The sequence below is a fragment of the Mus caroli genome, unplaced genomic scaffold (assembly GCF_978045245.1).
Source record: "Mus caroli unplaced genomic scaffold, Mus_caroli_1 scaffold_11, whole genome shotgun sequence".
NCBI classification, from domain to species: domain Eukaryota; kingdom Metazoa; phylum Chordata; class Mammalia; order Rodentia; family Muridae; genus Mus; species Mus caroli.
This window is the reverse complement of record NW_028227266.1, coordinates 25,279,220-25,296,310: the sequence shown is the minus strand read 5'-3', so window position 1 is coordinate 25,296,310 and position 17,091 is coordinate 25,279,220. Positions and strand designations below refer to the sequence as shown.

At 43.7% G+C, this 17,091-nt stretch overlaps 1 protein-coding gene across 2 annotated transcripts in view; it reads right to left on the bottom strand.

Annotated features, from left to right (window-relative positions):
* The window catches only part of Opcml (opioid binding protein/cell adhesion molecule like), a 1,159,039-nt gene that overhangs the window by 772,560 nt on the left and 369,388 nt on the right, over nucleotides 1-17,091 (bottom strand). Inside the window, exon 1 of one of the 2 annotated variants that reach the window (XM_029482075.2) lies at nucleotides 12,704-12,786. The exons of the other annotated variant lie outside the window; for it this stretch is intronic. Within the exon in view, the coding sequence (XP_029337935.1) occupies nucleotides 12,704-12,725 (22 nt within the window). The 5' untranslated portion in view covers nucleotides 12,726-12,786. Of the gene's footprint in view, nucleotides 1-12,703; nucleotides 12,787-17,091 lie in introns of those variants that run through there. 2 annotated transcript variants of the gene reach the window in all.

The window sequence follows — 17,091 nt, the reverse complement described above, 5'->3', positions numbered from 1 at the left end:
TTCTACAAAATTGAAGTAGTAAGGAAAAGGAAAAGCAAGCACTCGCTTGTGTTAGCCAACTTCCCTTCACTCTTACGCTTTATCTGAAAAGACTGACTTCAAAGGTCCTTGTTTTATGAGTTCCAGCTGATAATGGGTCTCAGGCCACTGGTCAAGGTGCACAGGCAGCCAGGATGGGAAGTAAGCAGAAGGGGAAATTGTCGTCTGATATCCATGGAGGAACAGAGGAAAAGAAATGGACTGAGTTCCCACATCTTCCTAGGGTACAGCTCCCATGATACTAAGAATGTCCTGGTTGGCACCACTCCTGAAATTACCACCCTGGAGACCACGCCTTCCAATCAAGGGCCTTTGGTCCAAATCACAGCATCCTTTTCACTCTCTCCTTGACATTCTTGCTTCTTCTGGGCTCCCCGGATGGCTTTGATTCTGTCTCCTAGTGACACAAGGGGCCTCTTGCCATCATGGGTTCATGGCATTATCCCTTGAATGTCTACTTTATTGTTTTGAACTTGGAGGTTCTCTAAGAGGTTGTCTCAGCAAGATATACTATTCTACAGGAGTCTTCCTGAACACAACCAGGAAGAATTCTAATTGCCAGCATCTTTTATCAGCTCCAACAACATCCACCCTCTCTATCCCCTCTCCATACCCTCCATGGATACTCAGTGACCCCCTTCCCTCCAGACCCCCCACAAAGCAGGCTGTTTTGACTTTCTTCCTGGTAGGGAGACATTCCTTTCGTAATTTGGGAGTGTTAATGTGCTGATGCAGGTAAATTGTAATTAATTTCTCTCTAATTGATGCGTGGGTCTACCCAGGCCCCTCATTTTCCTCCCTTCATTTCTTTATAAATATATGATTTGACAGGTTAATTTGAAAGCAAAGTTAGATTCTTTACAGCCATCTAAGCAGAAGCCCCAGCACGCAATTTGCTGTCTAGTTGTGTGAAGCATAATAAAAGGTTGAAGTCAGGTTATCCCTTTTTTTTTTAAATCATAATTTTGCTAATTTAATCTTTTTCCCCTTCATAAGGTAATAAAATATTCATTTTACAACCCCAAAACCTCGGCGAAGGCTCTTTGAGGGGCAGTATCTACACAGTGTGCCTGCTCCCCATAATGACCCCCTTCAGGTGAATCCACTAGCTTCCTCCGTAAGATGCTCTTCAAGGGTCCTGTGGGAGGCTCTGGGGGCGTTCTGCTTTGGCGTCTGAAGCAAGACTGAGTCAAGCACGTTTTGTACAGCTCAGAGAAATTGGTTAGAGATTGTTGGAGGATCTGAGGCTGCCAGAGACTCAGCCCCATAGTCAGGTGCTCTGAAACATTCTAAAGGAAAGCCTGGAAGGAAGGCCATTTTCCCTCAGCAGAGACTGAGTTAGCAGGAGGGTAGATGGCAGGAAGATAGTTGACTTTTCTATGAGGGGAACGAAGCCTTGGAGAGACAAGAAGAAAACCCAGCTGACTAAGTGGTGGGCTCCAGTGTTCCCTCTTCTTTGAGATTACACTGAGGAGAGCTTGGGGAACCTGGGGGTCATGCAGCTTCCCCAACACATGAATGCCCCCTGATGCTGAGATTAGAGTCTATACCCCTTGTATCATCATCCCTGGTCATTTACTAAAAATGTCTCTGCTCCTATGTTTGGTCACTAGAGAACAGATAATATCTGAGAGATCAACAACTCTTCCTAGATGAAAGGGATTTGTCCTCAAACATTTCTCCTAGTAGCAGAGACATTGTGGGGCCCATATCTTATGGCATCATATTGTCCCCCTCTCTGCCCCTATTTTCTTCTTTTCTTGTCATTCAAATTATAAAACAAAGCAAAACAACACTATCCAGAAGGGAAGGATGCTGGTGGTTCCTTATAGGAGGTAGTAAGGGGAATGACCCCTAGGAAATAGGAGTTTTGTCAACTGTCAAACTCAGAGGCTCCATCTAGACACTGGCATTGATGCTCCCAAGGAGACATGTATACAGGCATGCTAAGGAGACAGGCTTACCAGCCTTCACTGCTTATCTGTTTCTGCAGAGCACAGCAAGTGCCTACTTTGGTTGGAAGACCTTCAGGAAAATGTATGTCTCAGGAAGGGGGAGCTGATTAGGCCACAGTGGTCATTAAGTACCCCAGTGGTCAACACGGTTCCCCTTGCAGAGATAATGAGGAGGCACAGCTCATCCAGCGAGCTTGAACTAGATGCCTGATACTCAACCCAAACCACTTGAATGTCCTGTCTGTGGAGATTCCTTGAGAAACAGGCTGAATGCATAGGAACTAGAAAGGAGACAGATGTCACTCTGCCCTTTTATCAAATGTGTTCTTGACCCAGGCATTTTACTTTTAAATAATTAATTAATCAATCCCTTCAGTAGAGCTAGGGCTTAAACACAGACTATAGTCTCAGCTGCTTCTTTATTTTTTTAAGATTGCCATGAGTAGGTTAACCTGTCTCACCCTCCATAAAGCTACAAAATAAGCAGTTTGATGAATGCTTTCAAATAGCTAATTTTTCTCTGAATTTTATACAAGTGCACATTTTAGTGGCTATATCTTCCTGCCATTTTTGCATGTCATTAGGATCTTTTATTTTCATAACAGATTATGCAATTATGACTATTCTTCCATATGAAATTTAGTTTCATTCTTTCTGTCCAAATATTTGGGAAACTTCATTCATTAAGGAAAAGGTCTCTTTCACTCACTGTTATTTTTAATTATCAGCATTAAAATATCTTAAAAGGCTGCCTGAAAGCTGAAGAGGGGAGCCATTTATCAGGGAAACAACTCAAGCACATCAGAGGGAAAATACTATCCCAAAATGACACAAGCAGACAGATTGAAGAGAGATTGAGTGTGTAGCATGTACCCAGATTGGAAGGTGAGCAGCTGAAGTGGGAGGAAGGAAGGGAGTGAACTTGGAGTTAGAGAAAGGAAGAAATGTGGTGTGGTCGTAGAACCTTGAACCTTGCTAAGGAAGGATGCTAGGTATCTCCATAGACCCAAATTAAATGCAACCCCCAGCTCCCACCAAGGCTTGTTCCCAGCTTGCTCCTCCTGTTTTAGTTTTGAACATAGCAACTCCTTATCCATTCACTTTCTGGTCTCAGAATCTTAGGGACCATCCGCGCCTGCCTCTCTCCCTCTGCTCTTCATATCTAAACTAAACTCTGAATAGATCCTGACCATTCTGACCACCAAGTGCCATAAAAACTCTCCCCTTACTCTGGTCTTTGTACAAGGTTAGGATCCAACCCCTTCCTATTTAACCTGCAAGTGAACTACTAGCGTAATACGTACAGTCTTAATTTCCTGCCAGCCTACATTCCTTCTTGTCAGCAAGCATCCTTGTAAAATATAAACTCCCATCTCTCCCAGGCTTTAATGTATGTAACATTTGGTTTTGACCTTGAGGACAAAATCTCATTTCCTTGGCACAAGGCTCTAAATTTCCCTTTCCCCATTTTTGAGATGGAGTCTTGCTGTAGAGCCCAGGTTTCCTTGAAACACTAGATCCTCCCAGCCCAGCTTTCTGAAGCTTCAGGTAAAACAATACCTGATTCAAACTTTAATGTTTCAGAATTCTTAACTGATGCTCCACATCTGTTTTCCTGCTCTGTTCTCAGTCCCTCTGACCCTACCAATCTAGTTTTCTCATCCTGACATCCCAGCAGCCACAAGAAGGCATGCGTTCCCACAAGGACTATCTTCTCAGCTGGCTGACTACTCCTCTGCCTTGAGGTGTCAGGTTTACCACCACAGTCTCCAAAGTGCCTTTAACCTGTGTCCTATGAGCCACACTTGTCCCAAGATATCTATGAATGAAGCGTGCAAAATTATAAACTTACTTAAAACAGGACACGGCTTTGTGTTTTGTCAGTTTGTTTTGTTTTCAGATGGGTTGTGCCATTCTCAGATGCAAACACTGAGGATGACAATGTAGTGATCCAGTGTCAAAGGCTGGGTATACTATAGAGAACAATGCCTTCTTTGTCTCTCAGTTCCTAGACTTTCCAGAGCCTTCCTCATGAGACAGGTCAGGTCACCTCTGTCCACTTAGCCAGTTAGCTCATGAGCCTGGTAACTTTTAGGGGAAGAACCTTGCTTCTCTGTCATACAATAGGAGATAACAAAATGTTTGTTGAGTTGTTTAAAAAAATAAAAATAAAAGTGACATACAATGATTTACCCTAGACCAGGCAGGCGATAGTGGTTCATGCCTTTAATCCCAGCTGAGGCATGTGGATCTCTGAGTTTCAGGCTAGCCTAGTCTACTGAATGAATTCCAGGATGGCCTGGGCTGCACAGAGAAACTCTATCTCAAAAAGAACAAGACAAAACAAAAGAGTATTTCTTCCTAAATCTTATAATAATGAAGAATCTTCAGTGTTTATTGAAAAAAAGGCCTTTCAAATGATATAACTTGAGTAAATAACTCTTTTAAGTTCCCAATGCAGAAAAGTCTACTTCTAAGAATTAAAAAAGAAACCTAAAGAAACTATGACTTTAAGATATATATATATATATATATATATATATATATATATATATATATGTGTGTGTGTGTGTCATATAATATTATATATTACATACATAGACATATATGTTATACATATTACATATATATAATGCTCAGACACAAGATTCAGGCTGAGGGTATAGCTCAGTGGTAAAGCACTTGCCCCATATGTGGGAAAGTCTGAGCTTAATTTGTACATTAAATAATTAAAATAGAACAGTAGAGTGAAAACTAGCCTCAGATACCTCAGAGTTTATGTCTACCACGGCTGGGGCTGAGGAACCAGAAAGCCTGTGTCTCTCCATCCATTCCATTGGCCCTCACAGTTGGTCCCCAGCTACACTGCATCTCTCCTCTGTCAGTGAAGCAACTTAGAAAAATGCATCCTCGCAGCCGGGAGATATCAGGCACTAGGCTCCAGCTACATTTGCACATTTGCATTCTGCTTATCAGGTCACCCAATGGCAAAATCTTCAGAGGGAGCCAGCAATTTCTCCCTCATACTGAAGCTAATGAGCAAAATAGCTTTCGCTGAAGGACAAGAAAAGTCGGAGCGCGCACGGTGTACTGCGGGCTCCACGGGCAGGCTGTCATAATTATGAAAAACCGTCACAAGGCTTACAAATTAAAAGCTGAGGAGGAAACTTTTGCCCTATCAGGTTCGCAGAGAAGCATCTCGCCATTCTTCAGGACCAGGCAGCTGCAGAGGAAACTCGTCTAGAATGCTGACGGCCCACAGTCTCCCACGGGCTCCCAGAGGGGACACAACATCAGCTGTCAGTTGGGAAGTCAGGGATGGGGGCAGGGGTGGGGGCGGAGGAGTGTGTGTTCTACATCCTCTTTGGGCTATTCTTTTCTTTCTAATCCCAGAGGTGACTTCCATTACCAGGTTAACGACCAGCAAGCTTTACTGAGTAGCGATAAGCAATAAGCAGTACTTGGCCCTCTTTACATCCTCTACCCCCACCCCTCCTCAGGATGCAGGGTTTCTCAGCTGCTGCCCTGAGCATCTTCTCAAGCAGCTCACGCAGAGTCTAAAGGAAGCTCATTTCTGAGCCAGTTATCAACTCCTCCTTTGGATCAAACTGCAAACTCAAATTGTTCCAATCTGTCTAAACAACCGAAGGAAAATGGGGCTCAAATTGTCCAATTTTGGTGTGTCCACCTAACTTGCTAATTTAATTTTGCTTCTCCAAAAACCTGAGACCCTGTCCTACCTCCTCTGCATTGATTTGAGAAAATGAGAAAGGAAAAAAAAAAATCACATTTCCAAAAACAAATCATCCTGTTGGCCTATGGGAGCGCTGGCAATACAAGAGGCCGCATCTCCAGAGTCAGTATTCAGGTTCCAGAGAGGGACAACAGGAAGCAGAGTCACCGATATTGAAAAATAACACAGAGGAGAAACAAGCATTTTGGTTCTGTCAGCAACGGGTATTTCAGCTTGACCCGTGGTTGTGACAACCACTCTCACGCAGTGGTGGATGCTCAGCTTCCACCTGGGGTGGTTAAGGGAGTCACCACTGGATGCTGAATTGGTTGATGGTCTCTGGTGTCCTCGAGCTCAGTTGAGAAGAGCAGCAAAATCCCACCTAGCTCTGAGATCGGAAACGGCAGCTTTGGTCTGCTACGCGAAGGTGATTTGAGATTCTGAACAAAGTGTGAATGGCTTAGGTGAGAAACCAAACCACAAAGGAAAACCTCATCAGCAAGTGGTAATTTCAAGGAAGTTTCCAAGAATTTAAACACTGTATTACTAGATGTCTTGATTTTATTTCTCAAAACTAAACGCCATTGGCGACAAGGCTCTGCTCTCCTAGGGAAGGATGGGAATCTGCAGATAGGTGGACACCTCCACTTCTGTCCACAAGGGGTCGCTCGCACAGCTAGCGAGAGGCGACAACGCTGTGGATGCTCCACTTTCCTTCGCTGATTAGTACCAGGCAAAGTGATGACCCTGGTGAATTGCACACTCAGGTGTCATGCCCCCTGCCTGCATCACAGATTTGTTAATAAGAAGAGTTGCATGACTGCCCAATTCCTGAAATGACTTGGCATGTCCTCTCTGACCTTTTCTCTCTTCTGTACAGCACACCCAGGCTACCAAAAGAAATGGAAACAAGATAACCCGCTGATGCTGAGTGAGGTCGATAGATAGCACTGGGGACTGAGAGGAGAATACCTTCAGCATCTAGGCATTCAGACACAAAGCCACTCTGTTCCCAGGCTGTACATTTCTGAACTGATACTTTATTCCCACTGGTGCTCTATACTCTGATCTTGTTCCTGGGGAAAGGAAGTGGTCAGAGGTCTGTCGGAGCAGGATGAGCCCAGGTTATGTTGTGATTGCAAATGTTCTCAAGTATCAGAGACTACTATAAACTGCCCATCCCCATACTATGAGCATTCATCCCTCTGTCCTCAGATATGTTTACCACACATCAAAACCAGCACAAGGTCCACCCAGTGTCACATTGTCAACCTCACTTTAAAGGGACTCTAGCAAGACAGTGAATCCACTTTCTGATTGGAATTGACACCATCACTTCTTTCCACACTCCATTGGCTAAAGAATAGTCATGTGACCAATTTAAATAACAAGAAGGAAGCAATAAACTGGCCTTCCACAGGGTATGGCAGCAATATTTGTCAGTCTTGCTGAACTCTCCTGCTGTGGTAGTTGTACTCCATCACCTTTGAAGTATGGATGGTTCTAGGATTGCAAATTTGCTTGGAGGCCCACTGTCCTTCAGTCCAGTGGAGCACAAGTGGGAAACCATGTGTCCACCTTGACTCACCCCAGCCTCATGTCCATTCATTGCAGTCCTGAGTTATCAGCAGTAGGGTCCCAGGCTTCCATGAATTTGTTGTTTGGCCTCTGACAGAGACCCATGGTTTCAGCTTTCTCTTAGGAATAAAGAATCAAAAGTTGGGAGAATACAAGCTGTAGGGAATTAGCCAGAAATCAGAAACCCACTTTGACTGAGCAAGGGGTATATGGGGTTAACTAGATAATGTTTTTATAAACAAACCCAACTGAAGGCTTTGTCTTCTTTATCTATACATTTTCAATCTCTATTTTTTTTTCAGGAATGGAACATCATACGTAGGACATTTTCATTTACATTGATGTAAAATGTTATATGAAAAAATAGAGCTGAGTCTATCCAGATGAATCCAACAAATGAGTTGATACAACCAACCATTCTCATAGCTTGGCTGGTGGTCCTTGGGCAAAGCTGGGAGACTAGAAGAGCAAGGTAAGGGTCAGTCATTTACTGTACACAAGCAGTCAGGGCCTGCACCAAGGACTGACAGTTTTGAGGATAACTGGACTCCTTGTGATATTAGCTCTGAGCTTCTTTTCTTGAAGTGAAACGTTAGTTCTGTTCCTGTACTGATTTTATTGAGCCCAGGCTTCTCTAGGTTGGCTTCCATCTTGATGAGTATTCTTGCTTCTTGACCTTTCAGTCTTGATTATGCCATCTCCTCGGTGAGGTGGTCTCCAAGAATCAAAGCCCTCAAAATGGTGCCTCAAGTTGTCCCCAGAGTGCTATCAGCCTTGTCTAAATTTTTTTCTCACCCTGGCAAGATGCTCAGATTCATTAAAAATGGAGGGGATCGTCTTTTCTGGAAGAGCCCTGGAGAGTTCCACAGAGGAAGGCAAAGCCAACAAAGCACGTGACTAGCTGGGGCATGATAGGGCCTGTGGCCCTGAGCAAGCAGGCTGCTCTGTTCTGCATGACATGGGGTTTGCTCTAGAAAGAGCCCGGGCATATGTGCCTGGAACTTCACAGAAATTAGGACATAGAGCCTGAAGAGGAGCAAGCAGAGAATGGGCTGAACAGGAACAATGTGGACCCTGCCTTGCATTTCTTTTGAGTGTCCATGGCTTCAGGAGTTTGAGGAAGGGATCTAGAGTGATTGTAATGGGAAGACCTAAAATGTAAGGGGAGCTTTAAGTGCTTGCTGATAGGAGCCGGATATAGCTCTCTCCTGAGAGGCTCTGCCAGTGCCTCACAAATACAGATGTGGTGGATGCTCACAGCCATTCATTGGACTGAGCATAGGGTCCCTAATGAAGGAGCCAGAGAAAGGACCCAAGGAGGCGAAGGGGTTTGCACCCTGATAGGGGGAACAACAATATGAACTAACCAGTACCCCTCAGAGCTCCCAGGGACTAAACCACCAACCAAAGAGTACACGGGGTGGGACTCATGGCTCCAGCTGCATATGCAGCAGACCCTTTGTCCTATGAAGGCTCAATACCCCAGTGTGGGGAAATGCCAGGGTCAGAAAGTGGGAGTGGGTGGGTTGTTGAGCAGGGGGATGGGGAGGGCATGGGGCAGGAGGAAGAGTGTTTTTCAGAGGGGAAACCAGGAAAGGAGATAATATTTGAAATGTAAATAAAGACAATACCCAAATAAAATAAAAAGTTCAGTGATTCAATTGGAGAGACTTTGAATAGCTCACAAGCCATGAGAATCGGAGGGTGTGGGCTCTTTAACTGAATCTAGAGGTTGGGCCCAGCAGGATATAGGAAAGCTTAGGTAACGTTAGTTATTGTGGGTGGTTAAGAGCTCCACCCAGCTCTCTCATGTGGACATTCACCCCCATAAAGGAGTGGTGTTCAGATTTACTCATAACAGAGTAAATGGAGAAGCTTAAAATGTATACTATATTGTGATTTATTATTAATTAAAAATATGCTTATGTATATTCAGTCTTAAATGCACAGATCTTATGCTCTTTGCAACTCCTTATCATTATGAAGCATAATTCTATGCACATTACAGGACTGGAAAGCACATTCAGCCAGACATATAAATAATATTTTGACACAAAAGGAAATAAAGCTGAAAATTATTGCAATAAAAGCCTCAGCAAACATCTCCCAAAACCAGAGTGTTTGAATTCCTAATGCCACTTTTAGAAGCCAGACCAAGAAAAAGGCACACGAGAAGTTACATTCTCCCAAGCCACTAAGAAGATGTCACTGCTTTGTACATAAAATGATGATGCTTCCTTGCTATCTGTTGAATGATCACTTTCTTTTTTTTTAATTAGGTATTTTCCTCGTTTACATTTTCAATGCTATCCCAAAAGTCCCCCATACCCACCCCCCCAATCCCCTAACCACCCACTCCCCCTTTTTGGCCCTGGGGTTCCCCTGTACTGGGGCATATAAAGTTTGCAAGTCCAATGGGCCTCTTTTTGCAGTGATGGCCGACTAGGCCATCTTTTGATACATATGCAGCTAGAGACAAGAGCTCCGGGGTACTGGTTAGTTCATATTGTTGTTCCACCTATAGGGTTGCAGTACCCTTTAGCTCCTTGTGTAATTTCTCTAGCTCCCCCATTGGGGGCCCTGTGATCCATCCAATAGCTGACTGTGAGCATCCACTTCTGTGTTTGCTAGGCCCCGGCATAGTCTCACAAGAGACAGCTATATCTGGGTCCTTTCAGCAAAATCTTGCTAGTGTATGCAATGGTGTCAGCGTTTGGAAGCTGATTATGGGATGGATCCCTGCATATGGCAATCACTAGATGGTCCATTCTTTCACTTTCTAAGATATTCTCTTCTAATTGGAACATAGGCCGGCTTACAGTCAACTGCAGCGAAGGGGAAAAGGAGGTTAACGGCAGAAACAGTAACGCTGAAAGGAGACATAACCCTCGCAAAAAGTGAGGTCCTGAAGCCCCCAGCCCTATGGGCAAGGTCCATAACCCATAAGGAGGCACACTCAGAACTAGCCACCTGGCTGACTTTGCCTTCTACTTGGTTAAGCCTTTGCCTACAAGGTATCACTGAGCTGACGGTAAAACGGAACTGTGTGGTGCTACACCGACTCTAATCATGCCGGTCTGATGTGTTGCCTCTCATCTTTCTTAGACTGGAGTTCCCTCAGGAAGCTCCCCCACTTTGTGTCAGCACTAGTCCTCATGGAGAAATTGGGACTCATCATACACTTGCTACTGATAATTCCAAAGTAAAGCAGATGGGATTAAATAAGTCAGTGTGACCCAGCAGGATCCCTATGCAAGAAACCTTGTAGTTATAGCCATAAAAGGAGCAAGAAAAGGGGTAAGCACTTAGACCAGAGAGATATCACAAAGGCAAGAGCAGGTCACCTAGTTTGCTATAGACCTCTTTTGCTACATGCAAACACCCCTGTTACCTTATGGAAAAACCAGAATTAATTCATTTCAGGTTATTTTTGATGGTAAGCAATGTGAGCAGAGCCTATATATATATATATATATTTACTTTGCGAGCATCATCTTGCAGCCCAGTACAAACGTCAGACAAAACTCAGTGGATTCTTGGAGAGCTGGTTTATAAAATATTCTGAGGCTACCTAGTTACAGCCGAGGTGAAAGGTGTACTGCTGTAATCATAGTGTAAAAGCTGGGTAGATAGAAAATGTAACAAGCCCCACAGTTATTGATCTTGGAGCACATGCCAAAGAATATGATGCAGTGCTCAGGAGTAAATATTGTTCTTCTGTCAGCCCTATGCATAAAGCAGAGAGGCTCATCCTTACCTGAGGGGAAGGTGCGTGTCCACGAAGGTTTGAAAGGCAGAAGTGATTCCAGAATAATAGTTTGTGTAAAGGTTACAGAACACTGCAAAACCTCTTAAATGAGTTGTTTCCTGGTGGTTTCAGTGCATGGGGCTTGCTACCCGCTCTTCCTTTCTCTGGATATCACTCTCTAGTGACAACTTTCCAAACACATGGGTGCCAAACAGTAGATTCCTTCAGAAGGACTTGTCCAATTTTAATCCCTACCTACAGTGCAGAGAAGTAGCCCCGTCTCTTGCTATAATTGTATTAGATAGAGAAATAACAGCTATATTTCATAGAGTTGGCACCATTTCTCCATTCAAAGTACATTTTGCTTTTGCTTCCACAGCAACTTTGGCCAAATTTTCATTTAAAAAAATCTATGGCTTGGCTTCTGACTTGTCTTTGTAAGATCTGGACAACTTCTCTCCTGTTAGTGAACTGATTAAGCATACATTACCCCCTCTATGAACAAATGGTCACTGTCTTGCTCTCAGCCTTTCTACTTCAAACCCAGTAGCCATCCTACCAGTTTTCCTAAAGGGAGGCTTGGAAGCCACCAATCACAGGGGTAACTTGTCCCTCTATTTAGTGACTCATGCCAAGTGGCACTAAAGTTATCCAAAAGTTATCCAAATTATAGCAGTTATAGCACAATGCCACCAGGTGACCTTTCAGCTAGAGTTTTCTTAGAGAGCCAGTGACATGGAGATGGGTATTGTGGGAGCAAGGAAACCTCTAAGCATCATTTTCTAAGCCCATCCCCCATCCCCATGAGATAGAAATGGTTCTGGCTAGCCAGCAGTATTAGTGTACTAACATAATGCCTGAAACCCAAAACTCAACACATTTTTCTCAAGTGAGTGAACAATTATTGAATGGATTATATGGTGAAGTTCTGGGGACAGTAAAAAGCCAGCTGTTCTCCTTTAGTCTAGGAAAATATCCAAGGCCATTAGATAGGGGGTGAGCTGGACAGTCAGAATGACAGAACCGTGTGTCCTTTCTTGAGACCTAGGAGAGGAAGAGGCATATGGGAAACAAAGTGTTTCATAAAGCTAAAACTTCCTGCCTTGGCCATGTATTAATGTGTTAACGGTTTGATCTCAAGGACCATGCTCCTGGGAGGTGGTTCTGAGGTGCTCAACTCAGAGCTGAGGTATAGTAAAAAGGGTAGGAACCTGGAGCCCTGCTCTCTTCTGTTCTCTTAAAAAGGACTGTGATCCCAAACTCCTTCTTCACACTCTGACTCTTGCTTTCTGAAAGTGTGGTAAACAGAATTTACTTTCTTTCACAGGTACCTGTCATGATGTCACAGGCTCCAAAGCAACAGGGTCAGCTGGTCAGAGACTGCTATAGGCACCATGAGACAAGAATAACCACTTTCTCTTCAGGACTTGGTCGTCTTGGGCGCTTTGTTGGAGAGATAGACAGCAGAGTACTACCTTCCATGTGTTGCTAGAGGAACAAGGCGGGTTCTCTAACCTGAAGCTGGTCCACATCTGAAGAACTAATTGCTATCTTGTGCCAGGTTATTTCATCAAGACTACCCTGCAATTATTTTTTTCACTAAGACCCCATGCTACATACAATGTAAGAAAAAAGAGAGTGAATTCTCACCTGCATAGGAGGGAATCTGCATTTCATCAGGGTTAGACCTTTTTGGTTTATAGACACACTGAGAATTCTAAGCCAGAGGAGCATCCTTTGGAACTCCGAGTCCATCGGCTCCTGATACAACTGTTATAATGGGAGAAAGGAGTCTTCTGAGTGCTTATTAGAATGTCTAGAAAAGCTCCTTGAATGCCTAATGTTCTTAAACAGCATTTTAATGATTTAAGAGTAAATGAAGCAGAAACCCATGGATTTAATTTCCCTTGAAATACATATACATTTAAAAATTAGGGGGGAACATACTCAGACAAAATATATTTGTAATTTGGGCACAGCCAGAACACTCTCCAAGTTAGCTGAGCCATGCTCCAGCAATCTGCATGCACAGAGCATGGACTGAGCTCTCTCTCTCTCTCTCTCTGCACCGAGCTTTGCAGGGCCTGTGGCTCCAGAAGCCTGTGGTCTCTCCAGCTGCTCAAGAGACTAAGGGCTTCCTGTGTCTGCATGTGTCATTGAAGCTATGAACAGGGACTCTGGGGCCTCATGCTTGTTCAAACCACAAGGCCATGGTATGATGGACTCGTAGAATGCCCCTATTCATCACCCGGATGTCCCAGTTCCTGATGCAGAGGCAGGAAGCTGGTAAGAGCCTTCTTGACCAGAAGTATGGTTCTCTGCAATACTGTCTGGCACCACTGCTCACCTCTGGTGAGGAGACCTCCTTCATTCTGTGCTTGATCATGGAGCTGTACTACTTCCCGCTTTCAAGATGAAGCCAGCTTTCTCCTGATTAGGCAGCTAGGCTTTGAAGGTGGTATCCCCAGTTTCTTGCTCTGTGAGTCTCTTGTTTAATTACAGCACCAAGGACAGCAGGCACCAGACAGTTTTGTAGGAGGTGCCCTACCACATGCTTTCTGGTCCTGATATTTCCTCTAAGGTTACACCCTGATTTTCTTCAGGATGCTTCTTTGATGACTTCAAACTACATGGGTGTCTAGAGCCCCAAATCCCAAAATGCACCTCAACTGTGGCACATCTCAGTGGATCTATCTCCATTTTTCATGGGTAAACCTAAATGATGAAGACAATGACTTTCATCTTGAAAGAAGCATGCTGTGTGGGCGACTGTGTGCAAGTTTTGCATCCACTCCCAGTGAGTGGATTCATTAATTGTCTGATGGTGCCTCAATCACATGAGGATAAAAGTCTCTCTCTTCTTTCACCCAAGCAGTAATAACGCCTTTGCTCTGTGACAGATAGTGCTGGGACAAGAAAACTATAGAATAATAAGAAATGGCCAATACCTATAAGGCCCTCAAAATTAAACAGAAAAGGACACATTTAAATATTATGATATACCACAATAATAAACACCCCCACATAAGGTTCTTGAGTTCTTATGTTCCCTGCCTAAACTTTTTTAATCCACAGAGTAGCCCCAATAGCTTATTCAGTTAATTTGAATGATGGGATTGGTATACAGAGATTAAATTACCTGCCCTGGCTCACATAACAAATGATAACAGAGATAGGATTCAAAGCCAAGAATTTAAATGCAGAATATATTATTGTTTATTTTCACGGTTTATGTGTTTGTTTATAGTATATTAATGTACTGTGTGGGTGTTTGTGTGTATGGAATATGCACATGTGTGAATGTGCGTGTATGCCTGTGCGTACATCTGGAGGCCAAAGCGGGACCTTGAGTGTTCCACTGAACCATTCTCAGCTTTATGTTTTTGAGTCAGCAACTCTAACTAAGCTGAAAGCTTAGCTAGAAGTCAGCAAACCCCATCAGTCCTTCTGTATCTGCTCCTCCTTAGTGCTAGTATTCGAGTGTGTGGAGAATTCTTTCTGGCTTTTTACCTGGGTGCTAGGGATTTGAACCCAGGGTCTTATGTTTGAAGAGCAAGCACTCTTACCCACTGAACCATTTCCCCAGTCCTCGGAGCTGTCCTTTTAACACAGTTCTACATAAAAGAAGCTTTTAATGCTGCAACATTGGCACAGGTCATGGAAACACAGAGGGATCAGTTGTCTTGGCTGTGAGTAGCCATGGAGACAGCAGGAGATTTATTGAGAATAGCCAGAATGGTGAGAACACACAGTTGTGTGGAGAGGGGTAGGGGATACATGGGCTTCCTGACTCTCAGCTGAGTCCTGCACATCAGCAAAACTTCCCCCTTGACCAAGACAGCGTGGAGAATTGGAACCTGACCTGACCAACTCAGGCACAATTGGGACAGTAAGCTCAGGGTAATTCAGATGTGAAACAGAATAAAGTCCTTTGCAATTATCAGCCCCGTGCTCTTTGTGGGAGTGTTAACACTGCTCTGCGAGTCAGCTCTGTGAGTGCTGGCATTGTTTTGAATCACTACCCCTGCGTCTTTTGCATATTATCTAGAAGAGAAGTGTGTGATTAAAGGCAAATAGGCTTGCACTTTTCTCCAGTGTTTGGCTGTACCTATTTGTAACTAGATATAGCAGTGAAAGAAAATGGGGCTAAAATGGGTTAGAATAGGGGGCTGGGAGATAGTTCAACTGATTTGCTTTACAAGCCTGAAGACCTGAGTTAGAGCCTTAATATGTGTTAACTAGCTGGGCTAAGTAGCATGGACTTAGAATCTCATTGCTGGACAAGCAGAAACAGGTAGATATCTGGGACTCCCTAGCTAGCCAGTTCAGCCTACTTGTCAGGTTCTAGATCATCAGTGCCAAAAGAATGATGCCTAAGTTTGTTCTCTCATCTCCATACTTTACACGCACATGTGTGCATCCATGCAAGTGCATGTGTGTGTGAGTGCACATGCACATACACACATTCACAAACACACACACAAATACACAGAGAGATAGACAGACAGAGGGACAAACAGACAGACAGAAAGACAGACAGAGGTTAAACATCCATAAGATGATCTAGATGACGACCTGAGAAAGATGTTTCCTCAGTGGACAAAAGATGCAGGGTTAGGTACCAGGCCTGAAGGGCCCACTCTGGTGCTAGCAGTGCCCACTGGCTGCTTGCATCATTATCTTATCACTTCTTTGTTTGGATCCCTCATCATTAATAATACGATAATATAGTCCAAATTTCAGAGTTGCTGAAAAATGCAAAATAAATAATGTATGCAAACCACTAGATGCTTGTTAAGAATTATCAATAAACACAATCCCATTTTCTTGTCTAACTCTGCCCAATTCCAAACAGATCTGAAAGCTAGCTGCCTTCTAATTCGGGGCCAAACATTCTGACCACAGTCTATCTTGTCAAAGGCCCTCTCCACAGGCTTATGATGAGTCAGAGAGATTTTGTTTGCAATATTTTTCAATCCCATTTTCTTCAGCTATAAATGTTGATGCTTATATGTTTTCTCTTTCTTAAAGAAATTGTAGCTTAACATTAGGGTTTCCCTGTTTTGCCTTCAAGACCCCATGCATCTCTTTACGAAGCACCTCCAGGGTGATTGCATGTTGTCAGCACTTGGCCACAGCCAAAGGCTCCCAAATCTATGGTTCAGCATAGCCTACTCTGGAATGGGTCACTACTCCAAGGCTGCTCTTCCAGTAATCAGTGCCTACCACCTACCCTTTCACCTTTTTGTTGACTTCTCTTTCTTGGAGGAGGGAGATTATCTTCCCCACTCACATGGTGATTGAACCAGAAATCTTTATTTAATTTCTTCTCATCCTGTTTTTCTAATTGCTCATTCATTTTGTTCTTGCTCCTCCTCTCAAGGGACTTGCAGATAATTCTCCCCTTAGGGTAATAAGTTCTCTTACTTCGATTACATTTTTAAGAGAACATAAGGAAACAAGAGGACACAGCAAGCAACTCCCATGAAACGAAGTGAGAAGTGATGTAGGCCATTCAAGGAAGAATGATGGAGAACGTTGCTGGGTGGCAGTTGGCTGTTGAAGAGAATGTTCTAGGTCATTTTTTACAGTCCATGATGCACAACAGGAGCAGCGGCACTGGGGAAGTGTTTGGAGGATATCCTTTGTGCCAGAATGAGGGGGTTTGTGGTTGGAATAAAAAGACCTGCTAGCAAAAAGGTCTTCAAAGCTCAAGTGTATGGAATGGAAACAAATGGCCGCAGACAGGAGAGTAGGTGATATGATTACACCCCGTGTCCTGTTTGTCTGGAAGGTGGGCATGAAAGAGCCAGTCCTCAGGTTTTCATGGGGCTCAATGTTAAAAGAACTGGTGTTGAGAGGTAGGCAGCAAGTGACATTGAGAGACTAAAATTGGTGTCCTGAGAACAAAGGACAGGGAAAAGTCTAAAGAACAAAGGTGACAGAGGTCTTATGCAATCTAAGGAAATATAAAATATGGTACAACTTAGGAAATCTGTGATGAATCACTTGATAGCAAGCTTTGGCCCATGCTGTCT